Source organism: Accipiter gentilis, chromosome 5 (assembly GCF_929443795.1).
Source record: "Accipiter gentilis chromosome 5, bAccGen1.1, whole genome shotgun sequence".
NCBI lineage: Eukaryota > Metazoa > Chordata > Aves > Accipitriformes > Accipitridae > Astur > Astur gentilis.
This window is the reverse complement of record NC_064884.1, coordinates 43201513-43220399: the sequence shown is the minus strand read 5'-3', so window position 1 is coordinate 43220399 and position 18887 is coordinate 43201513. Positions and strand designations below refer to the sequence as shown.

Sequence of the window (18887 nt, the reverse complement as noted above, 5' to 3'; positions counted from 1 at the left end):
CGTTCTTCATTGTAAAAATCCACAAAATCTAAGTGAAGGCAACTGGTCCACATGGTATTAGTCCTATCTACATCACTGCGGCAGCAGTGCAAGAGGATTTATGCAGCTCACTGGTTTTTCCCTTTAAGCTGCTTTAACATCGTACCTATTTCCCTGCTCAAGATGATCCCCCTAACAGTTAAGCGGGGAACACAGCGTAGATCATCACAGGACTCTACATGAAGAAAAAGCATGGCCCCATTTCCTATCGGAATAAATTACAGCACTTCTACAGGAAGATTCAACACAGAAAACAGCCGTTCTTTTAATACCCCTGGGAGACTGCTGCTAAATGACATAAAATGCTGCTTGAACATCACAAGCACATGGGTAAGCTTTACATACCAGCAAGAAATGTTTTCTGTTTTATTTTGCAGGCTTGCTAAGATTGCTGGAGATTTTCTTACATTCTCCTGCATTCAAGCAGCAAAACTTTAGAGTCCACTTCTGCGGGGACGTGAAGTGCAAAGTTTCCCCGTAGCAGCACGTGATTCTTTGACCAGTTTTCTTTTCAGTAGCAGATTTTGAACATTAACAGTTGGCTGCTTTTACATAGTGAGAGCCAAAAAAATCCTGGAAGCTATTCAGAGGTTAAAGTCAGGTCAGCATTTTCACCAGCCATTCTGTTTTACACAAAAAGGATTTAGTGGCTTCCAGGAGAAAGGGCTGACTCGCTCCTATCTCTCCTCTTGGCTCACCTCCTCTCTCCTCCTCCCCCTTCCCCGTTGCTTTTCTTTTACAAATAAGAGTGTCTGAATTTGAAGATCTGGACCTTGTAACATTTTTTTGTTACCCTTTCAACATACGTAGACTGAACTTCCCTTTACTGTAGAGGATCTAAAATTTCAAAATAAGTCTGTTCTAACCCAAGTGATGCATTATTAAAGTCATCGGTAACCATGAAATAGTCCCTGTGCTGTGCAGATTAGAGATACGACACGCTTGCTCTCTAATAATTGAAATTATATAAGAGGTGACATGCAAATGGACAGGAATAACTCCAAGAGGACAAGTCATCAGAGAAAACCTGACTGGTTAAAATTTGGGCTTTACATACAGATTAGGACACCAAAATGCCCATCTTAGTGGACAGTTATGCTCTTAATGCAGTTAATTCGAAGTCTAAAGAGCCACACTCTGATTTAACTTTGACAAATTAACGCTGTGTCTAGCAATACAGATATGTAAAATCAGCTTAACGTGTAAAAAACCATTTTATGCTAAGCAAAATCACATAGAGAGAAGCAATTATGCATAATGGTGTAAGGACTGACTTCCAACCTCAATTAACTGTTTTCTGTTCTTTGCTAATTCTCATATATCTTACAAATAGCATGTTAACTTTCTGGGACGCAGATTAAATAAAGCCTTTGCGTTTTTAAAATACAACATTCGGTGGCGATTCACGATCGCGAGATTTGGAGGTGATGCTCATTGCAGCTCAGGACTGATAGGTGGCAAAGATCAAGAGGTCTTCCTAAAACCATAATGTTTATCAAGATGAATAAGAAATATATTGGACAGCCTATTCTAAAAATATGCCTTCTTGGAGCTAATGAGCTAATACTTTAAATCACTTACTTGGGGAGGAGCAGGAGGGACCATGACTCAGGAAACATAAAATACCTAGGGAAATGTTTACTCTTTTTCTACACATAAAAATGGCACAAAAACGTAAGTAGTTTTGACAAGAAAATCTCTGACACATTTACACTTTTGAGGTACCACGTGAAACTGCTCAGACCAAAAGCCATGTCATTACAGTCATCCTTGCAGAGAACAAACACAAGCAAGGGATATGCATACAAGAAGATCTGTATCCAATAATCGAGGAATGCAACCAAAAGGGAAACCCGATCCCTGACCCTCCAGAAACAAAGGAGCTGATGTGTTCCGTAAGGGGAGAGCAAAGCACGAGGTGGGCTTTGCTTCCTACACGTGGACAATTTGTCCGCTCTGTTCTGTAGTGAAAATAATTCTAGCGAATTGCCGTCATGCAGAGAGCACCTTTCAAAATTGTTGCACACCCAATTCCCATCCCAACGGGAGGGTAATGACCAAACTGTGCATCCATCTCTGCGGGCAAACATCCCCCCCCCTGCTTGAACTGACCTTACACTTGCAGAAGATGTATAGAAAAAGACTTAGAAGAAAACCTCCCAATTTTTTTTCGCTGCTGGAAAGTAGGACTGGAGAAGACTGTTTTCCCCACAATTTGTTACAGCTGTTCAGCTTCTGTCAAATGCCAGAATAAGGTGGTGTTGAAAATGTTATTGTCAAAAATAAAGGGGGGGAGGAAATAAGGGGAGAAAGAGGCTCTTGTCTTCCTTTGAGTGTGAACACTAGCAGAGGAAAGGCTTGCTTTTTGAAAGCCTTGGAAAGTGCTTCCCCTACTCCACACGAACGTATTTTTACACAACTTTTCCATCTGGGATAAATTAACATAGCCTTGGGATAAGCCACCTTCTATTATTTCCAAAGTTTCCATGGGAAAATCTAAATTCCTGACAGAAGAACCTCTAAGAAAGAATATTCCTTGTGAGGGGCAAAAAAACCTGTTTCAGACTTAAAAATTAATTACTATAGACCTAGTGAAAAAAGGACAGGGTATAAAATCTGAGCAAAAAGATTCAACACCTTATCACGTCAGGAATCGGGATCACACTGATGCTTCTCTGACACACAGGTGTACCACAAAGGCCACCCAGACCTCCTCTGGCTTTCAGGTGGGTAAGAAACTCCAGATGAAACCAAACTGCAGCAACTTACAATTTCGTCACCTTCAGACGGTCACCTGCCAACGAACCACGAGGACCAGACGAGCCCAACACGATAGCGCAGCACGCACCGACAGATGTCATTAGTAAAAGCAGCTCATAAAAGCGGAGCACACACTTTTTTACCTATTCTGCTGCTCCACTTCAGGCTTCGATCAAGTCTTAGACCCGATTCACAGCTCTGCCAGAGGCAAGACCCAGCTGGAATCGAGCGTCCACTTTTACTCACCATGATCCTCCAGCCCAGCCAGGCTTCAAGGGGCTGCTGTTGGACAGGGTGAAGCTCTGATCGTGGGACAGTGTGAGCAGAGAACGAAGGGTGTGTCATACTGCAATGACTTTTCCCAGAATTTATTAACCTACTTTGGTATGCAGCTCAGAATAGCTTACGTATTTGCATTTTAAGATCATGCAGGCAGAAGTGCTACAGAGGTTGCTGTGGCATACAGGAGCAGAACTAAGCCCAGATTTCCTGATCAGCCAAGCAAAATATTAATCACTAGTACAACTAACCTGCCTAAATTATCAAGCCTTTTTTTTTTTTTTAAAGCACTACATACACTGTTGGCAAAGTAAAATCTTCTTAGCTGGAGAAATACTCAACATAAAACACAGTGCAAGGACAACCAAGTGAGGACCATCCTGCCTGATGTTACATAGACAATACTCTTCTCCCACTGCGCCTTTACAGTTATCGTAAAGAAATTAATCTGTGTATGTTATTTTCTCAAGATCCTTTACACTTGCAACCTACAGATCACTCAAATGAAAAACCTGCTACAGCAGCTACAGAAATTCACTGGAATTTGTGTTAATTCAATCTGTTTCCTGCCCAAGGCTGAGCTTAAGAGAAGCAGTCATTTTTAAGGCAGAGTCACCGAGAAGGTGGCAGTGACAGTCGTGGGGCACGGAAGGTAATCAGTCTCTTATATTTATAATAATAGAATCCCACAGTATTTGAAATATGAACGTGATGCCGTCATCCATTCTCTTTCCTCTGACATCAAAGAACAGTGGCTATGGACTAAATGGCATTAAGGGAAGGAAAATTCTGGAAAAATAGATGCCTCTATACTGGAGGTAATAGGAGCGGATGGCAGCCCCGAATAACAGCCATTGCCTGGCACCGAGACCATCCCATCTTCCTTATTGGACCAAAAAGCGTGTGGCGCTCTAAATTAACATCTCCACATTCATAAATGGGCATGGACAGCAGCTGAAGGAGAGGATACAGAACAAAAGAAAAACTTGGTAGGAAAAAAACCAACCAGCTCACTAGAATTAAAGGAGGCAAAAACATGTTGGGAAGAAAGACTGCAAGAAGCAAAAAGGTGAAGATGGGACGCAAAAATAGAAGAAGGGAGATAAAATTCTTCCTCTTTCACCATTTAAACAAGTTCCAAAACTTTGCATCAATTAATGTACTTATCAATCTCATCTGTCCCAAGTTTCTAGAATTAAAGGAGGCAAAAACGTGTTGGGAAGAAAGACTGCAAGAAGCAAAAAGGTGAAGATGGGACGCAAAAATAGAAGAAGGGAGATAAAATTCTTCCTCCTTCACCATTTAAACAAGTTCCAAAACTTTGCATCAATTAACGTACTTATCAACCTCATCCATCCCAAGTTTCACCAACTTTATATAGTTGCACCCATGACGAATGGAAGACGGAGGGGGTGCACTTCACCTTGGTCACTGCAGTATTAACTTGAGTAACGCAAAACCATCCCGTTAACGAGCGAACGCGGGTGTATTATCTAAAATAACTCTTGTTAAGCCAACGCAGCCGATGACTGCGATGGCTCAGCGGTAGAGCGTGAAGGCGAAGGGTGCCGGCACTCACCGATGATGCCGCTGTCTCTGCTCTCCAGCGTGGAGGTAGGGCTGGTGACGGCGCCGTAGGTGCAGTCCTTGGCGGTGACGCTGGTGCTGACGGGCGGCAAGGTGGAGCAGGGGCTGCTGGCGGGCGGTGAGGCCGTGCTGCTGGTCAGCGTGGAGCAGGGGCTGATGCGCTGCGTCACCGCCGAGCTCTGAAAAACGGGAACCGGGAACACATCACTCACCGCAGGCGGTCACCGAGGGGTGGGGTGGGGTGGGGGTGGGGGGGGAAGTCTTTCTGTAGCTCCCGCTTGAGGATTTGCGTTGTACGGTGAAGGTGAAAAGTGGTTTACTGGTTAAAATGAGAACGTCCGCTGTGCCACCCCACATCTGTGGAAAACGCAGAGGCAGCGGGCTTGCTTTCTACTTTGCGCCTTAGAGATTACAGCTTCCACGTTCAGTAGGAAACACAGGAAACATAAATAAAATGGTATTTACCAAAAGCCTGATTCCATACTTGATCAGGAATTTTGATCGTTTTGTTAGTACTGAACTGAAAGTAAAAAAAGCAAACAAAAAAACCCCAACGGGCACAAATAAACAAAGATTATGATACAGTGAGGTAAATTCTGTGCCTCTGTTTAAGTGGAGATCTCCAGGGTGGTAAGTATACAGCATGATCTCACCTTTACTTACAGCAAGAAACATCACATACAGGAAATCCTACAAAGACCTCTGGGCCATTTCCGTCTGCTCAGAAACCTCCATGGGGCTGCAATTTTTATTTTGGTCTGTAAATGTTTCCTCCATTCAAGAAAAACAACAGTGGTTCTACACCCTCGCAAAGAGGAAGCTCGAAATCCCTTATCTAGATACGAGACAGCCCTTCCCTGCCCAGACATGCTTTCCCCACTAGATAAACTTTAAAAAAAAAAAAAAAAAGGTACTAGGGAAAATGTTGCTCTCCGAAGGCAAAATAAAACAAAAAAATACAGCAGCACAAAAAAGATGGTGTTTTAAAAGTTATTTTGGAAAGCCCCTATAAGATACTGTGTGCAAGCAACCTGCCAGAGTTGATACATCTGAAGCTGTGCACGGAGATTAGTTTATTAAGAAAACAAAATCATTCTTGAATTCAATTCGAGACAAGCTGCAATACAAGACAGAGCCCTCGTTTCAACCACAGGCTACTGGATACACAGCCTTCCCTGGCAAGAGGTCCTCCTCTCTGGAGATACGTCCTAGAGCATCTGCAGCCCACAAAAACTGCTGTGCAGAGTCCCCGGAGGACAGCAAGGGCAGGAGATGCCTCACCGACCGCTGGGAAGATGCTTTTATTGACCCAACACAGCCTCTTAATCACCCTTCCACTGGACTTCAGAGCAATCATCGAGAAATAACTTGAAAATGGGCTACCTCAACCCTTCCCTTCCACAAACCTGACCGCCGTGCCCCAGACCAGGCGTCCGAGTCACAGTGTGGGTGTCGGAGGAGCAGGCACCCTCACCGTGGGTCAGGCCAGCAGTCTATCTCCCCTCGAGTAGATGAGGATGCATAAAGTAAGCATTAAAAAAAAAAACAACGGGCTTTTGAGCAGGTGATTCTCCCTTAAATTTATCTTTCTGCCTCTGCAGAGGGGAGGTGACTCCATCTCCCCCTTGCTCAGGGCACACTGCAGAACACCGTCACCTCTCTCTTGCACTGCTGCCGTTTTCTGTAGCTAACTCCTGCGGATCGTATTTGGTTTGTCATTGCAAAATTATACTGGTCCCAAGGAAAGAACAGCAGAGGTTAAGTCCCCATTTGGAATTCATTTAAATGAGATTTCTTTTATTCTGTGTGCATACTTCCCTAATAATTGCATGGATTTATATTCCCTTTTCCATGTCATTTGAACCCAAGGTAACCATGGAGAGCATCATGCTTACAAACTGCAAAACAGGTCTGACATCTAGTTTTTCTTCTTCCTCACTATTTCATACTTGAAGCTGAAAAAACGCCGGGGACAGACTTTTGTAAGTAGAACATGCGGAAGATTTACTGGGTTTTAAATTAGAAGGCAGATACCGTGCGTAGCTACCAGGAAGCGATCTAATTTGTCCAAGGTATCCCGACGGGGCTTGTAAAAATCCTTACTCAGAATGTAACCACCCCGGTGTCCGAGGCGAAACAGAGCATCCCCGCAGCAGTGGGACGGGGCAGTGCCGAGGCCGGCATCCCCCTCCACCGCCCCACGCCTTTGCTTTCACGCCATCACGACTGCATCGATCTTAACTTAATTACAGAGTACCCCGAACGTGGATTAGCACATCAACAAACCAGGGACAGAGTGCTAATGCGACAGCTCCGCGGGCATGTTTTTTATATTAAACAGAGAGATTGCAACACAGCAGAAAATGAACCGTGTGAATATTTCCATGATAATTTATGATCTCCCTCTGGTATCCATATAAAATATCCACCAGTGAATGAGACGCCTGCCACCACATCCTTGTCTTTTGAAGCACTCAGGAGAAGCAAACCAACGCTTTCCTCTCCCCATCTAATTTGTGGTGCCACTAGTGGATCACTGCTATTGTTATTTTCCATTCTTTTATGTTCTAGGAACTTACAAATACTTCTCTTTTTTTCCCCAGTAGCCTTCTAGGAATTGCAGACAAGTTGACTGCTCTATAAATTCTGGCTCCCTGTATATTCTGGTTTCACACATTTGTTACATCACCTTTCATGCGGCTTCTCTCTCAAAGAACCTTCTTCATCTTCTCATACCGCAATGTTTTCAGATGTCCAAATCCTGTACCGATTTTTGGAAATGTTTTTAATTTTGCAAAATTATTTCTAACTCATTAATTCTAGTGGCCAAATTAAAAACTATTTGTGTGTCAGTATTCAAAGAAAATATTCCGTTATTTTTTCCTCTTAAAATTGCTGGGGTTTATTATTATTCATCTTAATATAACCTAACACGGGGCTCTTTTTGCATTGCTGCTATGTATCAAGCAGATGTTTTCACTGAGCCACCCACTACAGTGGGGCCGTCTCTTCTGATTTATCACAGACTCCATCAGCACACCTGAGCTGTCAAATTAGCTTTTTCCAATATTCATTTTCTTTAACCCACTGACAGTACAACGAACTGCACCAAGTTTGAGGTAATACAACTTTTGAGGTTTGGACAAAGAAGGCCAAGGGCATCCTGGGCTGCATGAGGAAGAGCGATGCCAGCGGGTGAAGGAGGTGATGCTTCTCCTCTGCTAAGCTCTGGTGGGAGCACACCTGGAGCACAGACGAGGACACTGGAGTGAGTCCAGCTAAGGACCATGGAGATGACTGAAGGACTGGAGCATCTGACATAGGAGATAAGGAGATATTCAAAACCCAACGGGAGATGGTCCTGAGCAACCTGCTCTGAGCTGACCCTGCTTCGAGCGGGCGGGTTAGATTGAACAATCTCCAGAGACGCCTTCCAACCTCATACTGCAGCATCTAAAAATTTAATCAGCTCACATGTGGGATCTTTCAGAATGCGAAGCATTATTACTATTATAAATTCTTTACGGTGAGGTTTTTCTGTGCCCTTGTTTCAACTGTTATTTTAAACAAATCCCTGCTGAAATTTCAGTACTAACAAAATAATACCTGCTAACCTTAAAACACACCAAAAAAATTACACTTTAAAGCAAATTAAAATTCAGTGCAAGAATGGTACGCTCATCTTCCTTCCAGCTGATAACACTATTGTTTCATAAAATGCCAAAAGTGATATTCTTGTAAGTTCTTTTATTTGTAGTGTTATCAATGCAGCTCCTTAAGAACAAGCCACTTGCAACTGGAAATTACTAAATAACACGGTATATCACTTGGCATTGATTGACATGTTTTATTTTTGTATTGATATAGAAAAATGTTCCTCCGTGCAAGTTTTAAATATAAATTTCCATTAACAGAACATTCTGTATTATTATTGCTGCTGTTTCATCTGTCACATTTTCACTAAGCTTTGAAAAATTACACTGTACTGTCATAGTCTCATTGTCCTTTGTGCTTCTCTGGCAGCCAGTGCAGTTAAAAAATAGTTTCCCAAAAAGTAGGAGAAAGAGGATTTATTCTTCAGCATTTGTGATGTCTCATTAAGGAAAGCATGATTAAGAAAGAGACAGCACATAAAACATGCAATTTCATAGCAATCTGGATTAGAGAATACATCCTTTGACATATTCAAAATAAGGCAATTGAATGAAAATGCAGTGTGCCGATTTACAGATTGGGGCAGTTTTAGTGAAAACACCTCTATGCCTTATCTTCACTTTAGCTCAAGCATTGGCGAGATTGCAAATAATTATTTTCTCGCTTGAGAAGGCAAAGCATGGTTAGAATAACAAGCAGCAGCCTAGTCCCAGCTTTTGATACAAAGAACCTTTTCTTTGCCCAGGCCATGTAAATTAACGCATTAAAACCTAGAAAATTGTTCTCATTTTTAAATTCAAGTGCAAACTAGTAGTCAAAGTCTCAATCAGATTTTAATTAATCAATGATTAATGGAAGAATTAATCTTTGCAAATCCCACAAATGTCTCACTGCATGATTTTCAACACTGCTTTAAGTAGGATAGCTGAAGAAATTCAATTTGGGAAGGAGAGTTAGAGAGGTTTTTAGAAGATTTGCTGCAATTCAGAAGCAACTTCAGCTTGGACAGGATTCGTGCACGGCTCCGGTCCCGAGACAGCCAGATAGCAAAAGTCAGAGAAGGGCCACGAAGACTGTTAGATGGCTGGAGCTTATGATGTGGAATGAGAAGCTGACGGAGAGGGTTCCTTCAGCCTGGAGAAGAGACAGCTAAACTGCATCTCAGGATAGCTGCAGCCTTCCGCTGTCTGCAGGGGATTGTAGAGAAGACACAACAACCGTGCTCTTCTCAAAAGTGCAAAGGGAAAGGCCAAGACACTACAGTCACAGGTTGTATCGAGGACATTTTCTGTCAGGTAAAAGAAAAAAGTCCCTCACAACGGGAGTCGTGAAGCCCCGAACAGGCTGCCCAGAGAGACTGTTGATTCTCCATCCGTGGAGATCTTCAAAACTCGCCTGGACAAGCCCTGGTCCAACTTTGAAGCTAGCCCCGCTAGATGAGATGACCTCCAGAGGTCATCGCCAACCTCGAGCATGCTGCAATTCTAGGCAAGTGCTGACAGCAGGAGATGCTCACAAAGAAAAAAAAAATTAACTTGGTAATTGAGGAACCAGCCTCTCTTTATCTTCACCAGCACATGAATAGCATTCAAAGGCCCCGTAAAACTTTTTAATGCAAAAATTAGCACACAGCCCAAGATATCAATCTATTTTAGAGGACAACTCTCTGCTGTTTCTCTTTAGATTTTTCTTTTATTTATTCTCCAAAGACATCTTCTGCTTTAGAGAAAAGATGGGATTTTAATTTTTGTCAAAAGGCAACAACAAAAGGAACCATTTATAGTAGAAAGCTCTGCTTGGCTTTGAAGTATTCAGTTCAAATAGGTGCCTGTTAAAAGTACATTTTCTAGCACAATGTATAGTAAAGTACATTTCAAATCCACCACAACTTGCGTAAAATATTGAATGAAAGCGTTAAAAGCTTAATGAATGTGTTAAAGGCAAAAACTTTACAAAAATACATTGCCTGGCTCTCAAGCATACTTTAGCCCGTGCAGACGATCAAAAACCTTTTGGTTCAGTCTACAGTGTGGGACCGATAGAGCCCGGGACGCTGCCCTCCACCCTGCTCTCCCTGCTTTGGGCTAGGAGGGGTCCTGGGCTTGGTGGAGCAACTTGTCTCCTTCCAAGTTTCCTTCCAAGTGGAATAGGTTGGGAGAAAGATTCAAATGTGCCACCAGGGCCACGATGGGCATTCAGCTCGAATGTACAGAAACCATCTTCTTGGCTGCCACTTTTCATTGACTTTTTTTTTTTTTTTTTTTTTTTTTTTAAGGAATTCAGGACCTTAAGTCAGGTCCTCTGAATAGTGCCTACGTTAAATATCTAAGTGACTTCTGGAGAGTCATGCAACGACCTTGTTAAAAGGAGAGAGAATTAGAACCGGGCTTCCGAGTTTCATGCTCTTCTGCTACTTACTGGACTATCCGTCTGCCCATTAAAAAAAAACCACAACAAAACTGTCTACTAGTTTCATTCTCATCTCACCAACACTGCTGGGAGTGGGTGTATTGTCCAGGCTTGAGGAGGAGGAAGAAACTCAGGCAGTTTCCACAAAACCTACATTGTAGCCCTGAGCTTTTTGCTATTTTGCTTTTCAGCCAGCCAGAGGGGAAGTAACAAACTCCATCACGATGAAGATTTTATGATTTGCTTTCTGTACCTATTTTCAAGCATGAAATCACCTTGTTCAGCAAACGTGAGCAAAAACTGTGACCATCTGTAAAATCAAGCTATTACTACTTACCTCTCTTTCCTGGAGAAACTGTGAGCCTTTATGTAACATTGCTAAAGTACCTTTGAAATATTGCATGTAAGATGCCATGGAAGTACAGATTATTTTGGTCACTATAATCTGATTAGAAATGCTACCCACTCCTACAACATTTGCAAAAACAGAAAAACAACAGAAGCTGTTCCACATGGTAGCAGCTGATCCCCGAAACACGTACTGCTGCACTGTAACGATGATTCACCGTTTAACGAGGAGATACAACCTTTTACCTCGTAACAATTATTTCACCGTTATGAGACACTCAGCTGCCATATAATTAGAAAATAACCACTCTCTCACATGCTGTATTTGGATCCTAACCCGTGCAGCTACTGCTGTACAAGCGGGAAGGATTTTGGAGGGGTCGTACCTGGTTCTCATCCTGCACCTCCATGCTGTACTGGGGCCCTGGCTGTACCTCCGTGACTTTCTCTCCGAGGAGGAAGCCCAGGCGAGTCATGAGTGTATTTGCTGCCTCATCTACGGATGGAGGGGGTCCCAGCTCCTGCTCAGTATCACCTAAACAGGAAGAAAAACAGATTCAGAAAGGAATTGTTTACCTTGGATACTGCTCAGTGTTTTTCCAGCAAAACACCGCTAACTTCTCATGCTGCAACGTCAGTATCCGGGTTTTCAGGTTATTCACGTTAGTCAGGTCTGTTTTAACATTATATGCTGGTCATTAATTTTAAGTTATGCATTGCTCCAGCTGTCAATACATGTTTTTTCTAACGTTAGCTGTTATTTCTCCTCTCGTTGCTCATTATATTCTCAGCACCTCCCATGGAAGCAAACACAGCCACCTTGCTTTCCCCGCACCAGAAGTACCAAAGCCACCGGGGAACGAGATTTCCCGGACCAACGATGGAGAAGGGGGAGCCTTCTCTCTCCTCTCTCACGTAGAAAATACCTCCAAGTGACTCACAGAGAAACCAAGGCTACGCAGGCCATTTTGAAAGCATTCCACGAGATGTAGAGCAGCCAACCTGCGCTACCAAGTGTTAAGGGCAAAGAACAGGACAGAAAACCCGTGTGCGTCTTCCACTGTCATCTGCTGTTTCCGACACGCTCACGGTTACGTAGAAAGCACTGCCCTCCAGACACCAAACCCCCTTGTACCGTCACAGTATAGGCCACGATACAAAGCAAAGTCCACCTGCCAATTCCTGCCAAGTCTATAAAATAGGCCAAAACCAACATTCCAGATAATTTTTCCTGATTTTTTTTTTTCTGCCACCTCTAGGAAGAACAGCACAGACAAGGTTCTGGCTAGCAATGCACACTGGGAAAAAGGCCAGGCACGTATATTAGCATTTCTGTATCTTTTTAATTTTTACAACAAAAATTCGTGGAGGTTTTTGACTTGTAGTATCACAAAGGTAAGTTGGGTTCTGAAAGTTAAGTTCTCTCCTGCTCACACAAGCAGCAGTATTAAAGCTTGAAGGTCAAGTTCTTTCCACATTACACTGAAGCAATACTGTGTTTAGTGCAGTTGTACGAGACTAATTAGGATCTGCAATTAGTCTACAGTTAATTATTCATCTGATAATGTACAATTTGGAGAAGAGCCCATCTCCATTTCCCAGCTCCATCCTGGCTCGGGGGTGCACCAGCACTCTGCCTGAAGCTACAGTAAAAAGATGTTACTTTAAATATTGCTTTTTGATAACTGTAACTGAAAACCACAAATCACAGAACCTGGGATACGTATGAGACCTCAAAAAATTTAAGCCAGCTGCGTCCAGAAATTCCCATTTAATGTACATCTCACGGAAGCTTAGAGCAATTTTTCGGTGTCTCACCTGCACTACTGCGAATTAAAAACCCTGGAGCATCTCACATGCAACTGCGTCTGCATTCATAAGCACTGTCAACTTTGGGAAATGAGCATCTGGAGCAGTCCGCACACGGTGACTTCGCTGTTATGAAAATGGATTATGTACTATGATAATAGAAGCTGTCTTTAAGTTATTGAATCCCTATTGTACTGCTTTAAACAACACTGACGTGAATGGGATAGATTTAAAGAGAGAGACAAATTTAGATGGATGGCCCAATTTTCTGAACTGCTGACCACCCACATTCAATCTGTGGGCATTTACTATCTCTGGGAGTCAAATCCAGAACAGATACATTTACGTAAAATGAAAATTAGAGAGACTTATTTCCAAGGTTATTTTTTTCTTTAAAAAAGCAGACTTTTAGAATTTATCCTAGATATCTGTATCTAGGATATGGCTCCGTTCACAATTATTAGAAGTTTATTATGCATTCCCCATTCTGTCTTCAGAACACGTGACATTAATAATACTCCAACCGTGCTGACTTACACATCTCAGCAGAAAGGCAAAGCCGGATCTCTCCGCATTGCCCACGCAGGGTTGGATTTAGGGAGAGTGCCCAGACTACGCTGGGCAGGCTGCAGGGCGCTGGGCAGAGCAAGTTTCCTTCGGCTCAGTGTTAAGAACCGCTCCCAAACCAAACAGAACAACTTGCTCCCTGGAGGCTGGATTTAACCTTGTTCTTAGACCTCCCCTCTTTTATACTACCCCTACAATATCTCTAAGGAGCACAAAGCTGTTTTCACCTGTAGAGTAAAGAAAATTACAAGCTTATCCCAGGTCGCTCCTTAACAACACAGACGATACAGAGGATAATAATTGTCTGCCTTGCTAACAGCCCTAATTCACCTGCAAGACGCTGGTTATGGCACGAGGTACCAACAGCTGCAACTGAAGCAGCTGAGCTCCGAGAGCATCACATTTAGCGTAGAACTATCAATTATTTTGTTATAACGTGGCTTACAAAGTACAGATAATTTGAACTTAAGCAAAGCACTACTGTACTGGATTATTCCCTCTTTTGGTTTTAGGTCTTTAAAAATAAGTGCAGTCATTTAATTGAGTGTCAAAGAAGAGACGTAACAGCTCCAAGATGCCTGTGAATGGGTATTACAGAAAGAAGCTGTAACATGCCTTTCAAGGTTGACAGTAAGACCTAATACTCTCTTTCTAAGTTCAGTGAAAGGGCATAACTGGTTTTTTTCTCCCTTGCCACGTGTGCTATCCAGTTGATGCTGCAGCCAAATTTTACATACACTTCAGCACACTCGGTTCCCCCAGTCTCACCAGGGAAATTTGAGTGCACAGTTGATAACAGAACTGGCCTGAGATATTTTTAGGTATTCTGACACTACTGCTATAACGAACTACGGCAGCTCAAACACACATACTACAGTCAACTCAAATAAGCAACCTCTAGTATATCAATAAACTGTAACAAACTGTCCAGCTAGGCACATGCAAACCTGAAGTCAATCAGCGGATTGGAGAGATCCCAACGCGGTTTGCGGTCTGAAGCTGCTGCTCTTGCTAGATCAGCTCATATGCTTCTGCATAAACATTCAGTAATATTAAAAGCCGTATCAAAATGCTCAGTGCCAGGAATTTTAAACAAGAATAAAAAAAACCCACCACTTAACTCCCCGACTCATTGCACGTGATGAGTATTTCAAGGAGTTCTAGAGACTGTGTAACTTCATGTTCCTTTACGTTCAGCAGAAAGCTTGTATTTTTATATATAGGCACATAAAACAATAGCAGGGAAAGGGTTCTCGCGAGCTGGCGCGCTGCTGGGCTGGGTAGATAAACCATACCTACCCACCCACCCACCCACTCGGGTCTCCTCCTCGTTTCCCAGCGGCCCTCAGCCACGTAACTTGTACTCACTTGCCAGCCGACATTTTTAGTTAGCTGGTTCAGTTGTTTATGTCTTGTTCGGTTTTAAGTGAGAGCTTTTTAATGATAAACTCCGTTGCAGTGAAATGGCCATGGAGGGAATACCAGACCCACCGCGGCGTGACCCAGCCTGCCTGGCACTGATGGGATACCCCAACAGAGCCCAGGCTCACCTCTCCTATATTCAGCTTTAGCCAGAGATGAAATTACTTCTGATCACATTGTCTTTCCACATACCGTGGCATTTACTGATCCCCACATGATAAATGCGTTTTCCGAATCTTAGGAAAAATTACTTCCAAAGAATTTAATAGAGAAACTTTTCCCCACTTGGAATTTGTTGTGTTTAATTTCAAGGCAAGTGCTCCAAACCTGGAGATGGCATTTCAGGTACTGAAGTCCGAGTCAAAACCAAAAGAGATTTACTAGATGTTTGCCACTAGTCCAAGGACTTTCATCACAGATACAGCCCACAGACTACAAACACATTGCAGTGAATTGCTTATTTCTAATAACATCAATAAAAATCCATGAACAGCTCCAAGATAGATTAGTCTCAAAAGTTGTAGCCTGGTTGGAAGGAGAGGTAATTTGTCCAAGCAGTACACAGATTTTTTTTTTTTTTCTGTAAGAAAAATGTAAGCAACGAGCCTTATTTTGCAAAAACAAATGAACTTGAAAATAAGACATTCAGATTCTTTTGTAGTGAGCTATACATAAATTAAAGTTATCTTCTAAAAAGTGAAAGAAAAAGAATAATATTCAAAAGACTACATGAAATATGCAATTGAATTTTAGGTAGAGTCACCAAAAAGCCATACTAAAGGATACTTCTTTCTTTGAATCCTTAATCTTCAGATGAGACAGGTAACTGCAGCATTATATGACAGAAATAAATAAAAGCTCCTACGAAGATGTGAAACAGGTTGTCCTTTCAGATTAAAATACTACAGGTTTTTAGGCTATCTGGCATTTTTATCTATCAGAGCAGAAGAATGCTGGGAACAGTAAATCAGAGCCTGCAGTCTTAACTCTGCTGCGTGCACAGAGCGATCCAGAAGCAGAACAAACAGAAGCAAAAATCAGCAGGGCAAGAGCTTCCCATTCCCCAGCATGGAGCCACAGGGAAGAAAGGAAATCCCAAACCAGCACCGGCCACTCAGACTTCTGTACCTGTACCCACTGCTCCTTTATGAGAAGTCCAATCTTCATGGTAATGGGGAAAAAAAAAAAAAAAAAAAAAAAATCCAACATAAGTGTGACTTAGTTACTGTGAAACCAGAAGACAAAGTAAAAGAAACAAGAAAACGAGAATACGTGATTTCTCCATCTCTAGTCCTTGAGGAGCACGCTGTGATTTTTTACTTATTTATTTTGCTTCTGGATTGAATTATACTGGAATATATGCCACAAGAGGATTGGATGGACAGGGAGACAAACAGAAGGTTAATTCGATCAGGGGTCTGGAAAGCTAGGAGGTCATTTTGCCTAGGAGAGCTTGTGTGGCCAAAGGCAGGGCGGTCTGTGGGATAGAAAAGCCTGTTGAGGCAGAGGCTGAAGTGCTGGGTTAGGAGATCGATTGATCGATCAATCGACTGGGAGGAGGGGTGGGGAGCGGGGCAGAGCGGGGACTGATCGGCAGCTGAGCAATAAGGTCACCGGGGCTCCGTGGGGGGTGAAGGGGAGAGACGCGGAGGATGCAGGAGAAGACCGAGCATTTCCCTGCCACAAACCTGCCAGAGAGCTCTTCACCCACCTGATAGCACAAGAACAATTTTCAAACATTACACCTAAGTAATTAGTAATAATAAATAATTAAATCCAGCACTCAATGAGTTAGACGCTTCCAAAAGCGTGTAGATACATAAGGCACACGCATACAGATTTTTTTTTAATAATTTAGCTTCCAGAGTTGCACCAGATCACAGCAGTGCACACCTCCGCACTTCGAGCTACTTTTGCCATCTTTTTAAGATAATGACAATTTTTTTTTACTGAACTGCAAAAATGCAAATTGGAAACATTATAACCTGAGCTTGTCAAGCAATCTAATAACCTCTAATCCTTCCTCCCTTCAAAAAATTCAACCCACTTTAAATACGTCAGAAGGCCTCTGCAATTCACCCTGGAATTTACCTGATTTAGGCCCTTTAGGAGCAATTTGATGGATCCTGGCAGCTCTCAGATATCTTACCTACATACACCCTTAGTATTTTTGAAGGGTCAATTCGAGCACCTCTGTTAATGTCATATGCAGTAGGGTGGTCTCTTGGTTGCATAAGAAAAATCATACCTACCAAAATCAGCAGCTTTCACTGTATTCCGGAGAAGGGTGCAAAGACAGATCACTGAGCTCGGAGCCATTCCCCAGCCTCCCCCAGGGAGCAAGCACGGCCCAAACCTTACAACAACTGTTCCCACACTGAAATTTTCGTTTAGAACTGGTCCTGCTGCTAACCAGACCAGAAATGACCTGGGGAAGCCTTTCTGGGAAAAGCGGTGGGCTGGGGGGGTGGTTTGGTTGCGGGTTTGTTGGGTTGGTGTTTCTTTTTTTTCCCCAGGGGGAGTTCATAAGTGCTCATAAATGTTCACAGCGTTTCCTTGAGAATCAAATATATCATTTTATAAGCACAGTTATTAGGTTTGCTCTTTTCAAGAAAGCATTCAAAACGTACAATGTTTTTGAACGTTATCATTTTAAAATACTGTTTCTATGCTGTCCTTTCAGTTCCTATAATGAAATCTGCCACGTATTTCAGCTACAATTGCTTACAAGCAAATGAAATTTCTTTATGATTTATTTTGTAATTCTGTGACTTGTTTGATAGCTACCATTGTCTAATCTTTCAGATAAATGATGTAGGGTAGTGCCCCTGGGAGACACTAACAATGCGTCTTTACTCCAGAGAATATTTTTGGTTTAATGGTTATACTTTTACTTCCAAAACCAGACTCCAAATATAATTTAAGTTACATCTGAAATCTATTTCAGTGAGTGTCTAACAAGAAGAACTGGGTAACAGTTCACTTAGTGGCACCCATCACAGAATTTACCTGAATATGAAACCGATTTGTCTTAAAAATAAAAAATTCTTGTATTAGCAAAGAAAAAAATAGCATAGTTATATGCAGAGAGTGAGCACCTATGGAATGCCAGAAATAAATGATACCACTTATGATTTTGATCTTCAATTACATAACTGTAGAGTTTTCTCTAACGACTTCCCTCTCTCCATGTGCCCTGAATCTGTCCCGTTATAATATACATCTGCTTTAAATTATTCTGGATACACTTGAGCTATATTTGGAAAACGCCCTTGACCATTTCTGCATATCCCCCTAATCTCAGAATTAATGCAAGGTTTTTCATTTGTCTTGTTTACATCAAGAAGACCTTTATTTTCATTTAACCAGTAAGAGACGAAGGGCTACCCCATACACATTGCTTTAAATGTCTATTTTTGTACTGCTGCTCTTCAGGTACTTAATAGTTCTGTGAGAGGAATGGAAAACAGTCCCCACCAACTTCAATTACACCACAGACAAGTGGCAAAGGAAATATATTCTCCTTGTTTACTGATACCAAGGCCCTCTAGCTAGCCAAAAAAATAACACTGAACTATGAAGGTATTCAGATTGCGGCTCTGACTCAATCTGTGCCCACTGTGTCCTGCTCCAGCTCTGCTGGCTTTAGGGGCTGTTCCTGCTCTATCCAACAATTTCTGTAAGAAACTGCAAAAATTCCCATCACTAATTCCACTAAGTCAGTCTCTTGCATGAGTTTCACAGACATTTCATCTAAGAAGAAATTCAGACAAAAGAAATTCTCCTCTGCACTGCACATAAATACTGCTTCCTAACCAGTCCTTCCCCCTGCCTTTGCCGGTGATGTCCTCTGATATTCCTTCAAGTAGATTGTCAGAAAGACAGTTATTTTTAATCAGAAACCATACTGAGCCAGAGATAGGCAGTAAATGTAATTTCAACGCTATCATAAAATCTAATTCAACGCATTTCATGTTCTAGATTTTAAAAAAAACAAACACTCTGCATGCACA

The 18887-nt window shown here is 42.2% G+C and overlaps 1 protein-coding gene across 10 annotated transcripts in view; it reads right to left on the bottom strand.

The window, feature by feature from the left end:
• Positions 1–18887, bottom strand: part of TANC2 (tetratricopeptide repeat, ankyrin repeat and coiled-coil containing 2) — a 271466-nt gene that overhangs the window by 98349 nt on the left and 154230 nt on the right. For all 10 annotated transcript variants that reach the window (XM_049800633.1, XM_049800635.1, XM_049800637.1 and 7 more), the window contains 2 exons: positions 11463–11611; positions 4658–4844 (listed from right to left, as the gene is read on the bottom strand). In XM_049800633.1, the coding sequence (XP_049656590.1) occupies positions 4658–4844; positions 11463–11611 (336 nt within the window). The remainder of the gene's footprint in view (positions 1–4657; positions 4845–11462; positions 11612–18887) is intronic.